Genomic DNA, 14,490 nt, shown 5'->3' with positions numbered 1-14,490 from the left:
GGGTACCAAACACCTGCCTTCTGAGCACCTTTTGTTTGCAAGTCAGCCACAAATTAGGAACAGCCCAAATATTGACCATTAAAATAACCTAGTGACTAAAAATACCATTCGAAAGATGTATACTCTATCAAATCAGTAAGGTAGGGTTTTCCTAGCAAAGGGGCTAAGAATACGGCCATTGGTTCTGCTGTGAAGATAGTTGTCTTGAAAATTTGTGATGACCAGAGAAACACTGCAAAGTGCAGAGCTGGACCAGGGAGTGGTTTGCGTGTCCACACAGAGGTGGGCAGGGGTTGTGCACACCTTCTTCTTGATGCAGGGGTGAGGCTGTGCTTGGCTGCCAGTGGGTAGTCTTGGAACAGGCACCTTTTCCTCCAGAAAAGGGGGAAGGAAAGCACATTTTCTAAGATCCTGGGCAGATCTAAGCTTCCAAACTCTAGTCACGTAGCACATCGTGCTGGGGAGGCGAGAGAAGCTCCAGGAAGCTCCATCGAAATGAAAGCCGTGGATGGCATTGGGTAGCAGAGACACAGCAGCGTGCTCATTGGTACAGATTATCTCTCTTATTCAGCGCCTTACATTTAGACTCCCACGTTTGTTCTCCTTGCTTCTAAATTAGTCAGTGTAAAGACTTTTAAAAGATTAGCTGGTTTAAAGCCACATTTGCAAAAAGGAGCTGTGTGGGCCAGCACAAAAATCAGATACATGCTTGTTTTCTCTCTCTCTCTCTCTCTCTCTCTCTCTCTCTCTCTCTCTCTCTCTCTCCCTCCCCCCCCCCCCCTCTCTCTCCTGAGAGAAAAGTAGCGATTTGGACGTTTTCTTGATAATTACGAGCTCCCAGTCTATTATTTCAATATTTATTCCCCATAAACACAGTATTATTGGTATTGGCATTGTCCCCCAATCAGGTTCCAGATTCTTCCACATCCAGGAACCTGACCACACATTTGCATAATAAGCAAAGTAACAAGTGTTTTCACACACGTTAGGATTAAGCATTCAACCATAGTGTTCTATGGAAAATAGTAGACATTTATCGATGTCTAGGACTGACACAATTCTGACACCCTTTTGAAAGAACACGCCGTTTTGAAAGGGGGTAAAGGGTTAGTAATAAACCCTGTAACATTTCTGTGGGTTAAACGCAGACTGTTTTGTAAGCACTGTGACAGACTTTGGGAAAAATCCATCTTCAGCGTTGTTGAAGAGTCTGTACGTAGCTGAAAGGAAGTTAGTTGTCAAGATTCCAAAACAGATCACCAGTGTTTAGCATGACACAACCAAAGGGACAGGAACGAATGAAGTCTCTTAGCCAAGAGTCTGGACCCTATTAGAGTGGGCAATGATAACCTTCATTTAGAATACTAATTATTAAGCTTATAGAAGCAGCGATTGACCCCAGTGTGTCTGGACCACTGCCACAGAGGGTACCAGTGAGCAGGAACTGTGGAGAGGAACTGGCAATGGGAAGGAGAATCTAAACAAATGTTTTACTAATCACCCATTGATAAGAAATTGCAAAAAAAAAAAAAAAAAAGAAAGAAAGAAAGAAAGAAAGAAAGAAAAAAGAAAAAAAGACCTCAGTGTGTGTGTGTGTGTGTGTGTGTGTGTGTGTGTGTGTGTGGTATACCTGTGTGCGTACGTTTCTGCTTGATATGCGTGTGACTCTGTGTGTGGTGTAAGCATGTGCACCCATGCAGATGAGGACATCAGAGGGAAATGCCCTCCTCTAGCACGTTCTTCCTTTGAGGCAGTGGCTCTCATTGGCGCTCTGCCACTCCCTGGGCCAGGCTGTTTGGCCAACAATCCTCCTGTCTCTGACAACTTTGTAGGTGCTGAGGGTCAGGTCCCCTCACTTGGGAAGCAAGCACTTTACCCACTGAGCTATCCCCCAGCTCCAAACTGGTAGCTTTGAGTAAGTCAACCCTTTTACAGTTCTGGTAGAAGAAATCTCACTGGGATAAAAATCAAGGGATTTGGGGCTGGGTATTTAGCTCAGTGGTAGAGCGCTTGCCTAGCAAGCACAAGGCCCTGGGTTCAGTCCCCAGCTCCGAAAAAAAGAAAAAGAAAAAAAAAATCAAGGGATTTTATTGATAAAATTGATACAAATCAGGCTTATATTCTGCTGGAAGCTCAAGCAGGAGAAACTGTATCCTTCCCTTTTTAGCATTAGCAAATTCCCACTTTCCTGGGCTTACAGCCCCCTCTACCAGCCTAAGGCACCCTGCTCAGTGGAGTTCTCTAGTCCCCTCTCAAGACACCGCCCCTTCTCCTATGAGCAACTTTCTGATTGTGTTGGACCCACCCAGATGATGCAGAAAACTCCTCCCACCCTGGAATCGGTACATTTCTGTAACTGTTTAATCTCCTGCGAAGAAACAAACCTACAGACAAGCTCTTCCCAAGAGACTCTGGTGGGAAATAGGAACACAGTGTCAGAGAGCAGCTGTGGCTGGCAGGGAGCCACCCAGGGACAATGAAAATGTGACCACTGTGTCTCAGACCTGTGGGAGCCAGGGCCTCGGGCTCACTCTTACCGATTTTCTTGGAGACACCTCTCTGCAGCTCTCTTAAGGAAGGAAATGCAGGAAAATACGCACTAGCGGACCATCTCCATACCATCAAAGAAAGCCCACACATGCCTTGGAAGTACGGCAGTAGTAAAATACTAAACATTAAATTGTGAAATAGCCACACCACACAACCTTAGCAAGTCATTAAGATTTTATACTTATGAAGACTTCATTACCACATGCAGAAATTGTATTTCCATGTAGTTCTTTAAAGAGAATATAAAGGTATTTGCCTCAACTATTAGGGGTGGAGGGAGTTGCGAGATTGGGCCAAGGCTTTGGGTGTCCTAGGTAAGTGCTCTCCCTCTGAAGTACATCTGAAGGCATCTGAAGTGCCTTGACTTCAGCTATGTAGGAGACATTTGTATGCCCTCTTTATGGTAAACAAAAATGGAAACAGAACAAAAGCAAACAAACAAATGAACAACCCCAGCAATAATAGTGACCTCTGGGGTTGGAACCGCTGGTGGCCTCCCCTTCTTTCACATTTCTGTAGGGCCCACATGGGGTTCAGAAAGTAATTAAACGGTTCAAGCAAAGTCCGGTGAGGCTGGAGAACTCTTTATGTGTTTAACCTGGGCAGCTTTCTGCATTTTCTTGGCATCCCAGCAAGGCCTGGCTGTAGGAATAGAGGAAGTTGGTGTAGGCTGTGGTTTTGAACAGAAAAGTATGGAGGACCCAGGGCTCTGGGCACTCACTGCTGATGCTGGGTGGGTGGCTTTGAGTAACAGCCATGAGGATCAAGGCCAGTGTGTCTGCACGGGGAGTGGATTAAGGCAGAGGGAAGGTAACAGAACAAACTCTGGGTAATGCCTGAGAATAGGTCAGTTGGGGAAATGGAGTGTGAAACAGAAGAGTGGCTGCTGTGGCCTGATATGTGGGTCACACAGCCGGTCATGGTGGAAGTTCATTGTCCAGTGATGTTCCTCAGACAGCTGCTATGGAGACCACTTCGGGTACATACTAACGCCGAAAACAGAGTCAAACCCTACCCTTAAAAATATCAACTTAATTAAACTTAATTTTTTATTTCTTTTCTTTTTTTCGGAGCTGGGGACCGAACCCAGGGCCTTGCACTTGCTAGGCAAGCGCTCTACCACTGAGCTAAATCCCCAACCCCTAATTTTTTATTTCTTTAGTTGTTTTATTGTATTTTCACACATTTATGGAGGGGTGTGTATATGGAGGACAGACAACAATTTGCTGAAGTTGGCTCTCTCCCTCTACAATATGGGTGTCAGGGATTGAACTAAGGTTGTAGGCCTTGGTGGCAGGCACCCTTACCCACTGAGCCATCTTGCTGGTCCATCGACTTTTTTATGTGCGTATAGGTATATTTGCATGTGTGTGGGTGTACATATGTGTGGAAGTTCACAGGCATGCGTGTGTATGTAGAAGCCTGAAGTTGACTTTGGGAGTCTTCCTTGATTGCTCTCTCCCGTATTCATTGAGGCAGAGTTTCTCGGTTGAGCCCAGAGCACACTAATATGGGCCAGCCCAGCCAGGCAGCGTTTGGAGGATCCCTAGTCTTTGCTTTCTGAGGGCTGGAATTCCAGGTGAGAGGCCATGATTTCCACCAGCATTTATGCAGGTATCAGGGATTCAAACTCCGGTCATTACACTCCTACAGGGAGGCAGCTCCCTGAGATCACGGCCACCAACACTTTCCTGAGTCACAGTACTGCTGCCTGGAGAATGACATGGCTCCTGGCTCCAGAATGCCACCCAGACAGAGACATCCTTGTCAGTGGGTTCCCTGCTTTCTGAATCTAAGTGAAATCAAAGAAAGTGGCTGTCTTTCATCGACCCACAAGCAGAGTCTAGGGATGAACTTTCCTGCAGAGCACAAGCTCCCATTGCCAGCTTAGGTGAGAAAGCCCACTTTCAGCTTGACTCTCTCCCCTCCTGTCATTTAACTGAAAGAATCTGCAGGGCAGTGGAAACTCTTTTCTACCCAAATCCTCTTAGTGACAGTGGTGCGGATGGTGCCAGGAATTGGTTTGCTTTCTGTTGTGTGACAGAAATGTTTGACCAAAAGCAACTTGGTGATAGTGAGGTGGGGTGGACCTACACCTCAGTCATTTAGAGAAGCCAGGGAAGGACCTCAAACAGGAACTGGGAGGCTGAACCGGAAGCAGAGACCACGTGGGAATGTTGCTTACTGGCTTGCTTTTTCTTTTCTTTCTTTCTTTTTTCTTTTTTGAACAACAGTGAACCGGGATCAACCAATCAGCAATCAAGAAAATGCCCCCAGGCACGCTCACAGAGAAGCACACCCTCAAGAGGTTTCCTCCTCCCTGATGACTCTAGCTTGTGTCAAGTTGACCAGAAACTAACCAACACAGGAATAATTGAGCGGAAAAGGAAATAGAAATACTTTAAAATGTAAACGGGGAAAAGCATTTAACAATGTTGCTTTCTGTCACCCAGAGGGAGGCTTCTCTCTGGGTGTAGGAAAGTTGTCTCCTCTTCAGAATTCAAAACTTTTTTCCTTCCTTGTCAGGGTGGGAGGCTACATTGAGAGAGGCAGCCCTGCTCTACAGTAAGATTGCTCTACATGGATTGTAGATTCAGACTCCATCTCTGCCACTTACTGAGACTGTAGAGGACACATGGGTCTCTCACGCTTAATGTGGCAACAATGGTGAATCGTTGTTCAGGGTTCTGCTAAGGACCCAAGCCTTCACTGAGCAGCTTCTTGCCCATGGCTTGCAACAGCATCTTAACTTTTCACAATGATGTGTCCCCAGATGAGACAGATAATGGAGTTAGGAGTAGCATCGCCTCCTCAGTCTCGTCAGAAGGTCTCTTCCCTTGGAAGAGGGTGTTTGGAGATGGCTGAGACTTTGTAGAGGCTGGAAAACACCCGACCCTATGCTTTCCCTGTGTGGTGGTTTCTGCTGGCTTTAAGAAACTATGTTTCCTTTGAAGTTCCTTTGAGCCTTGAATACAACAGCTTCTGCTCAGCTGGCTTGAAGGCTTGGTGACAGAAACCATGGGAAGAACCGGTGGACAGGATCTCTGAGAACCAGAGATGTCCACGAAGGTGGAAGTCCCTGGGAGTCTCCTGTAGGCAGCTCTTCTTCCTCACAGCTCCTCCTTAGCTTTCCCTGTTGCCAACCCAGTCACCACATTCCCAACCACATTCTATTTTGGGTGTTGACACCGAGTTCTAAGCCTTAGCTAATCACCGAGATCCTGTAGGTTTTTTTGTCCTCTGAAACCCTCCTGGAACTTCAAAAGCCACCCACAAGCACAGACGAATAAAGCCAGAGGCTTCTGATAGCCTGGAAACAAAATTCTTAGGTTAGAAAGGCAAGTTACAGAGTCAATAAATATTTAGCGGTTATAGCCATGCAGAATACACGTGGATCTGAACAGCAAGCAGCAGCAGGCTCAAGGCAGGTGAGGGCACGGGTTTGCCTAGTTCAGTTTAGCTTGAGGATTTCAAACAAGGCAAACACACACACCTAACCAATTCATTTGCTCCTCTGTGAGTCACCTGCCTATTGCAAGTGGTTGTCAATTTGGAGTCTGATTCATGATTTGTTTATGTTCTTAGAGGGAATTAATTTCATTTAACTATCAAAGGAGACTTTTAAGTGACAAGCTTGAACCAAAGGGATCGATAACACCTAAAAGTTAAAGAAGCAACTAACGTCCTTTCAGGTGTCCGAGCAAATGAGACCTATCCCCAGGTTCTTTCTCGGTCTTCCTATTTTGTTTGGGATTTTTTGTCTCATTTTAAAGCCAGCTGTGGAAAAAGACTTTTCAAGATAGAGTTGCAAGTGTGTGCTTCTTGGGTTCTCATTGTCCCTGATCCAGAGTAATCAGCCCCAAGAATTCCTCTAGATCTGACAATAGCCCTCTTAACATCGCTGGGAAGTCAGAACTCAGGGACCACTCCACTCCAGTGCCACTGTCTGATGGGAGGATTCTTTTCCACCTGGGGCTCCTGCTATTGAGGCTTGGGCACCCTGCTGGGGCTCAGCTGATATTCCTTGTACTTCATCCCTGCCGATGACAGTGTCAGCAGGCCAAAGTGGGACTCTTTCTGTAGGTAGCTAGCTGATGAGCTAAGCAGGTAGGTATTCAAGGCCAGTGCGTTTCTTCTCCAAATGGGCCAGCAGCTCCCCAGTTAGATGAGGGAGTGGGGGTGGGGAACGAGGCTGAGATCTCTCCTTCAGCTTTTTATACCACACTTGCCAGGATCACAGCAATGATTCACCTAGAGACGGGGCGGCAGTTTCCCCCATTAGCCTTCAGACGCTCGGACCCATAAGGTTACGAAACAACTTTTACTTTTATCCATATGTGCACGTCCCTCCCTGCCACCCGGGCGCCCACTCTCCGAGGCCAAGGTGGCAGGGAGGTGGCGCGCAGGAGCCGCGATCGTGGGCGTCCTCGTCCCGGCCGGGGTCCCCGGGTCCTCGGACCTCACGTAGTCAGAAGCCAGCCAAGCTCCCAGCTCTGCAGCGCCGCCGCGTGGGGTGGCCAGGGTCCCGCGTGCCCGGCGGGAGAGGCGCGGGGGAGGCGCGCGGGCCTGGGCGGCGCGGAGCAGAGCTGAGCAGAGCGGAACAGCCGCGTCCGCCCCCGCCGGGCCGCGCGCAGCCGAGCCCGGAGCCGCGAGCGCGCGCCCAGCGCAGGGCCAGCGCGGCCGCCCGAGGGTCGCGTCCGCGTCCATCCCCCGGCCGCAGACCCTGCGGTCCTCGCGCCCTACCGCCACCTGCTGCGCGACGCCGCTGGCTCTCGACTCTGCAGCTGGGGGTCAGCGCGCACCCCGGCAGAGCAGCCCCACGCGTGTCCCCGCGGACTGAGCCCTTCTCGTCACGCTCGCCACGCACGGCCACGCTCCGGTGCCAGGTACCTGGGACGGTCTGAAGTGGCGTGGGCACGCAGCACGCGTGGAACGCAGACCCAGGGAGGTTGGAGGGAGCAAGGTTGGGGGGAAGAGTCTGACGCGTTCCTGAAGTCGCGTCCGGACGTGGAGCTGGGGAGGTGGTGGCGAGCAGAGCTCAGGTAGTCCCTGGCCCTTTGGACGCGGGACCCACGCCACCCCTGTAGGGGCCACGTCCACGACACCATGGTCGGTGGGGCCAAGAAAAGCCAGACGCGCAAGTGCCTAAAGTTTTCCTCTGAGCGCTTTGCTGGACTTAACTTTGAAATGGGAGGCAGACCTGAGCAGTTTAACCAGTTTTAACACTAACAGAGGGAGAGGGGGAGCAGGGCTTGCTGCCCGCATTTCAGTTCTTAGTACCAGAGGCATAATCGCGTCTGTCTCCAAGGGCCACGGCGAGGGAGACAGTGAACACACTGACTGTCTTCCTTATGCTTCGGGTCATGGTTTATTTAACAGGCTTGGGGCTTAGGTTACAAGGCACCAGAGGGGATTCTGAGTTTAATCTTAGACATAATCAGGATTTGAATCAACAAATATTTGTTGAGCAGTCATTTACTAACCGGCAGGACTTCGTTTTCGGTATGAGGTAGGTAGGTGTACATGTGCTGAGAGGCGGAGTAGTTACCCAAATGAGCAAGCATTTGTTTTTTGAAATGCAAGGGAATAGGAAGACCGCGGTGTGACTGGACTTGTTGCCTGCAGGTGGCCAGTTGGCACCGTGTCAGGACTGAACCAGAAAATCTAAGCGGGACACAGGCACCTGTGTTTGCCTCTCTCTTGGGAGCCCACCTCGCACCTTCCAGAACTATTTTAAAGTAAGCCCCTCCTTTGGTGGAGGCTGGAACTTCCTTTCATTTACCTAAATACATAGCAACCACGAACTAGAATCTCAGCCCTGATGTTCCCTGGGAACTAAGTCGTGCTGACACACACCTGAGATGACTGAGGATCAAGATCACCTCAAGAGCTCTTTGTGATTATAAAATGGTGGCGAGAAAGCTCCGTGGGGGGTGGGTGGCTGAAGATGTCTGCCCCATGTTGAGCTGGGCTGAATTCCAGGCTCGATCCTAGTGTTGTGCAATTCCATATTGGAGCATGAGACAAGACCAAGGGATCAGGAAGACTGACCCCGTCCTTTACTTAAGATTGAGGTATTTTGTAACATCATGGATTTTCATATTTATTTTAAATGCTTCAAAATGTTGCATTTAACATTTCTAGTAGCATGGCTGACTTTTTTCTTTCTTTCTTTCTTTCTTTTTTTTTTTTTTTTTTTTTTTTGTAACCTGAGAGGCGTTCTCTTGGACTCGCTGTGGTTCTAGATTTGTTTCAGCTTCTCCAGCAGCCTCTCCCCATTTATAGAATTGGTGTAATAGCCCATAAGGGGAGTATCCATCCATAGCTGTTGCGTGGCTGTGCTGCAGGAGCTGGTGAGGGTGTGAATTTTGGCGCGTGGTAGGCTGTCTGCTAGGGTGGTCGGGCTAGGAGCATCAGCACTCAGCCTGGTTCTTTGGGCCTTATCAAATCGCGCCTCAAATCTGTCTACTTGGATCTTTATGGAGAAGGGGAGAAGTGGCAGCATTCTGCCTGTGTGCCCACCTCTAGATCCCTGTCCTGAAGGCTCTGTGGTGATGGATTTTATGAGATGGTTCCCCCTGCACTGGATTAAAGTTCATTATAGTCGAGATTCCAGAGAGCTTCTTCCCTCCTTTGGCTGCTCGAGAACGCATCTGTGAGTCAGGAAACAGCCCTCACCAGGTACCAGATGCTTGGATCTTAGATACCCAGAACTGTGAGGCGCAAACCTCTGTTGTTTATAAGCCATGCAGTCTGTAGTATTTTGTTACAGCAGCCTGAATGCTATACAGCAGCCAGCTCTGGGAGAGTTCTCAACTACAGTGGGAGACTATGAACAAGGGCCTAGCCCTTCTGTGGGCTAAGTTTTCTGGGATGGCCTAGTGGGCGTGCATTTGATTTGGCAAGCTTGAGGCTATGTGCTTTCTGCCTGGAACTTAGCCCAGGCAGATAGTCTTATATTGTTTGTGTTATACAGAGACCCAGCGGAAGCATCTGCACCAGGATAGATACATCTCCTGTTGTGGGTTTACTGTGAAGGGGTGCAGCTTTCTGATGCGAATTTAATTCTGTGGCCCAGACAGAATGGCCCCGGCTTCCTTTTTGGTAATACTCACTTCTAGCTCAGGAGTTTGTTTTTCTTGGGGCAAATTCAAGTGATATTTCAATCTCTGTGTAGCTTAAAGCAGTTCGCTCCTCCTCCAGTCCTTCTTTAGGAACCTTCTTGTTGAGGCAGTGGCTAGGCACGAGGGAAAAGCCACAGTGAAATCCGGACATGGGGAGGTTGCCTCTTGTGTGTTGGTTTTCTTGCTGTTCCTCAGGGAGCCCCTCCTCCTCAGCTACATTGGTCTCCTTGCTAGGGTTTCTCCTAAGTGCTATTTAGCTGGTCTTTGCTTGGCTGTCCTTACCCCTAAGGTCTCTATAAGGTAGCTGGTAACCCGGCTGGGTACTGCGTAGAGTGGTACTGCCACACCAGGCCACCATTTTGCACTTCTGGGCAGCCTTTTCCCAACATTAACACAGGAAGCTGGACCAGAGTTCCCAGTGCTTGCCGCCTCCCCCTCAACCTTTCAAAGGGGAGTAGGGGATCTTTCACAGTCCCTCTCCTCCCAGGACCAGAAGAGCTTTTTCATACCTGGGGCCAGGAATGTTTCTTAAGTGGTTTCTTCTGTAGTTGAACACAGGCTTACAGTAGAGCTTTCGGCCGAGACAGCGAGGCTCTGTCACTGATCTGTGAAGGGGACATAAACACAAATTATCTTGTTATATGACAGCAATATGTTCCAACACAGCAAAGTGACTATAGGTAGAAAATAAGTTTCTATTCACAATAGTGAATATTGTGAATGCTTTGTATTGTGAATGCAAAGAAAGAATTGGATTCTGGGGGTGCTGGATATTGCAGTTGTCCTGACTAGATCATCACGCTTTGCGGTACTTGGTTGGAAACAACATTCCACCCTAACTTATTTAAAATTCAGTCACCCCTCTCCACCGTCCCTGGAGAAACTGTTGTGGGGCGGGGGATGGAGGGAAAAGACTGAGAAAACAAAACCAGAAAGTGCCTCGCCATTCCTGTCTCTGTGTTTTTGGGTAGGCTGCCCTGGGTTACATGCTGGACTTTTTAATTTCCATGAATTAATGTGGCTTCTTGTTTCTGTGGCTTTTTCCTCTTAAGAAGGAGCCACAGTGCACTTGGCGTTTATTAGGATGCAATGGTGGGATGGCGGAAATCTCTGTTAAGGTTCTGAGAGGTTAAGAGTCATCAAGGGTGCAAGCGGGAAGCCCTTAAGAGGGCTGGTGTGGTGTATGTGAGCCCCGGCCTTTGTTCGTGCTGGGTTCATGCTAGGTTCATGCTAGGTGTTGAAGCCTCTGGGAAGAGGTGAGCCTTCTAATGGACTTAGCCACATGAATGTGAGAAGGAGCCAGAGACCTGCTCAAAGCATCTTCTGCACCAGCCAGAGGTTTGTCTGGCTGCTGTGCACATCTCTTTCATTATCGAGAGACACGGGGTACCCGTGGGCACTGTCACCTGCAGGTAGGACAGCAAGGGTACCCAGCGCACCAAGGTCCTCTTGCTATCTCTAAGCTGAAAGGAAACGGTGACTTCTCATCAGATCCTGTTCGTGATGCTCACCGAATCCAGAAAATAACTTGACCATTTGGGTCAGGTAAAAAGGTCCCCCAAGGACACACTTGTGATTCGGAGAACTAATCCCCAGGTTCTTCAGATTGCTTTAGGAGTGCTCCAGCTAGAGTGCTCCAGCTCGCCATCCTGAGCTGCCACGTCTGTGTCCTGCAGCCTCAGTAGTGCGCTGGAGATGAAGGCTCTGTGTGTCAGCATCAACCACCGACCTCGGAAGTCCAACAGCATTCCTGAAGAGGTCTCTTGGAGGAGGCAATCTCAAGGGGTTTTTGTGAGGAAGTTTTCTGTGAAAAGAGACAAGGAAAGAGCCTCTGGGGAGGCACGGAAACCTATCAGCTCTCCAGGCCTTTGCCTAACTGAAGTGTATGGATCCAATCTTTAAATGTATGCAATTGAAGAACTTCCAGAAATATTTGCCCTTACCTCCGAAGTCCATACCCAAGCCTCTTGTGGTTCTGCTTCCAAATTCTCTTGTCTGTGGGAGGCCCCAGGCCCATTAGCTGTGGTACACACAGTCTCCAAGAAACAGAAAGATACAGTCAGTTGTGGGACATGGAAATGCCAAAGGGACTTTGCTTTCTCAAAGCAGGAAGTCCAGGCCAGTGAGGCTTTGGTTTCTGCATGACTGCTTAGAAGCCTGTGACCTCAGGCTCCCATGGGATAGGAATATGATGCACACACACACACACACACACACACACACACACACACACACACGTGCACACACATGCACAGATACACATGCATGCATGCACACATGCACGAATGCACATACACACACAAGCACAGACACATGTGCATACATATGCATACCCGCACTATGTCGAATATTGAATGATGTAGAGAATGCCTTATTAAGTTTTTACAAGTGTTGACCTTAGCAGACTGAGGTAGGGTAGGCCTATGAGATGGCTTAGTGGGTGGAGGCTTCTGCCCCCCAGGCCTGAGAGTCCAATCCCTTGCACCTCTGTGGTAGAAGGAGGGAACCGACTCCTGCAGACTGTCTTCTGCTCTCCACATGTGCCTGCTCACACATACATGGATGCTAACAGAACAAACACAATGTTTAAATAAAAACGAGCGTGTGGGGCATTTGCTAGAATCCCCAATTAGATTTCCTAGGGACGTAACATAAAGCATAGAAGGGTTCTTCAGCTTTGGGGAGCTGGTATTATTTAAGAAAAGCGGGCATATGTGTAGCACAGAGTGTTCCTGAGCAGAGCGGATGGCAAGGGTGCTATGTGGGCAATGACCTTGATGGACCTAAACATGCAGTGAGAGGCGAGGTAGATGCTGTTAGCCCATGGCGCCCGCGTGCCACATTACAAGCCTTCCATATCCCACTCTGTGCAGCATTGTACTTCCCTGCTAGTAAGGGATCCCAGGGACCAGACTTGAAGTACTAGTATTGTGGGGGCCCCAAGTCAAGGATGTATACTCTCAACTGAGGAGATATGGGAGTGTCCTGTTCTCTGTATTGGGACCAAGGGACCAGAACAGGTGTCATCTGTGGGCAACTGGATTATGGACAGTAGTCCTATGCATAGGAATATTGAGTGTCCTTTCTGGATTTAGAGCGGCATGCTATCACATGCTCGGCTGCCTTGGGTCTATTTAGGACGTCATGGATATTAGGCATCTTTTGGGCCTCCCAAATCTTCCTGTTTGTGTGATTAACACACAGTACTATATTTAGTATTTCTTTGCATTAAATATATCTTACAAGATTCATGTCATGCATGTGCAGTCTTTTCCTTCTGAGCTCGATGTTCTCAAACAGTAAAGCGAAGGCGAAACAGTAAAAGACTGGGCCTCAAGTTGGGTCTCTCAGTTTTGCTTTCTGGGTTGGATGTCTTTGTGAAGTCATTTTCTTATCGATATAGGTGAGATGAGGGGCCCGGGAACCTTCTGGGAGCGGGTGCAGGTCTGTATTGGGCAGTGAAGCTTGGTCATACCTATTTTAGGTTTAGATGCTGAACTTGGGCTGACTCGTGCTCTTGGATGCCTTGGAAAGAGAAGTGGCCATGGGGGAAGCTCACTGTCACATGGTGCTGCTTGGAGTCTTGTTGAAAACCGGTCCCAACAGTTCCCTGCCCTTGGTCTGGTTATGGCTCTGTGTCCGGGCGCATTGCCTACACCCAGCAGGGTCAAGGACACATGGATAGGCACAGGGTCCACACACTGTCCCAGGGCACAAGCCGAGAGAGACCAGGATCTCTTGAGTTCTGGTTGAGTCTCTGCATGGGAATCTCAGTGGCCATCCTGGAGCGTCACCTCTGGTCTGTACCTGCTACTCATATGACCTTGTTTTATATCTCAGCCATACATATATGCACGCACGCATGCATACATACATACACGTCTTAGTTAGGGTTTCTATTGCAATGAAACACCACTAAGGGCGAGTGCTTATGCATGCAGTGCCTGTGACAGCCAGAAGACAGTGTCAGATCCTCTAGAGCTGGAGGTCTGGACAGTTGTGAACCATCCAGTGAGGGTTTGGGAACCGAGCCCTCTGCAGTTGCAGTCTGCACTTCCAACTGTTGGGCTCTGAATGCTCCAACCCTCCCCCCAACCCTATACACTCTTGTTGGCCCTTCCTGTGCACACAACTTGTGACTTAGAAGCTATACCTTAAGGGCAGTGGAGGTGAGGCAGCGAAGAATAGTCTCACCCACTAAAAGTCTGAACTCACACCGCCTTATCTCGTCCTGGGCTGGTGATTCACTCAGTAAACGGATCATTTCCAAAGGACCCCAAATCTATGTGGTTTTGAACAATTGTTAGGCAGCCGCCAGAATCTTTGTTGGAAGTGAGCTCCTTTGTATCTCTTTGTATCTCTTGGTATCCTTGGTGTCTGTATGCTTTCCACACACTCATAGGTTGCAGATGAGATCTCAGGATACACGCACAGGCATTCAGAGGAGTCAGTTGCCCTTTTCCAAGGCCTGGCCCATGTTTTCAATGTTTTCTTCATATTCTTCATGAGGAAAGACATGTCTTTGGGCCGAGGTGTTGTGGTAGATGAGTCTTGTCTGGTACTACATTCTAGAACAGAGAGACATCAGGAGGCTGTAGGTGACGGAGGATCTGGCTGAGCAAACAAGGAAGGACGGGGAGGAACGAGCTGCATTGATCAGGCCTGTTAGATAGGCCGGGTTTTGTCCAGACCTGTGCTTTGGCTCACTGCCTCCTACACTGTTCTCTTGTGTGGTACCAGGCCAGATGTGGCAGACTCAGCGGTCTCTACCAGCAGGCAAGCAGAAAAGGAGCAGATCTCTCCATATCACTTGTAT

At 48.8% G+C, this 14,490-nt stretch overlaps 1 protein-coding gene across 10 annotated transcripts in view; it reads left to right on the top strand.

The window, feature by feature from the left end:
• The first annotated feature begins 7,112 nt into the window (after positions 1-7,112).
• The window catches only part of Cracdl (CRACD like), a 116,413-nt gene continuing 109,035 nt past the window's right edge, over positions 7,113-14,490 (top strand). For 2 of the 10 annotated variants that reach the window (XM_087565176.1, XM_087565174.1), the window contains exon 1: positions 7,148-7,436. Coding sequence is in view for 1 of the 10 variants with exons in the window: in XM_087565171.1 (XP_087421297.1) it covers positions 8,569-8,624 (56 nt within the window). In the remaining 9 variants the exon portion in view is untranslated. 10 annotated transcript variants of the gene reach the window in all.

The sequence above is a fragment of the Rattus norvegicus genome, chromosome 9, assembly GCF_021556685.1.
Source record: "Rattus norvegicus strain SHRSP/BbbUtx chromosome 9, alternate assembly SHRSP_T2T, whole genome shotgun sequence".
In the NCBI taxonomy this organism is placed as follows: domain Eukaryota; kingdom Metazoa; phylum Chordata; class Mammalia; order Rodentia; family Muridae; genus Rattus; species Rattus norvegicus.
This window is presented reverse-complemented; position numbering and strand designations above follow the sequence as displayed.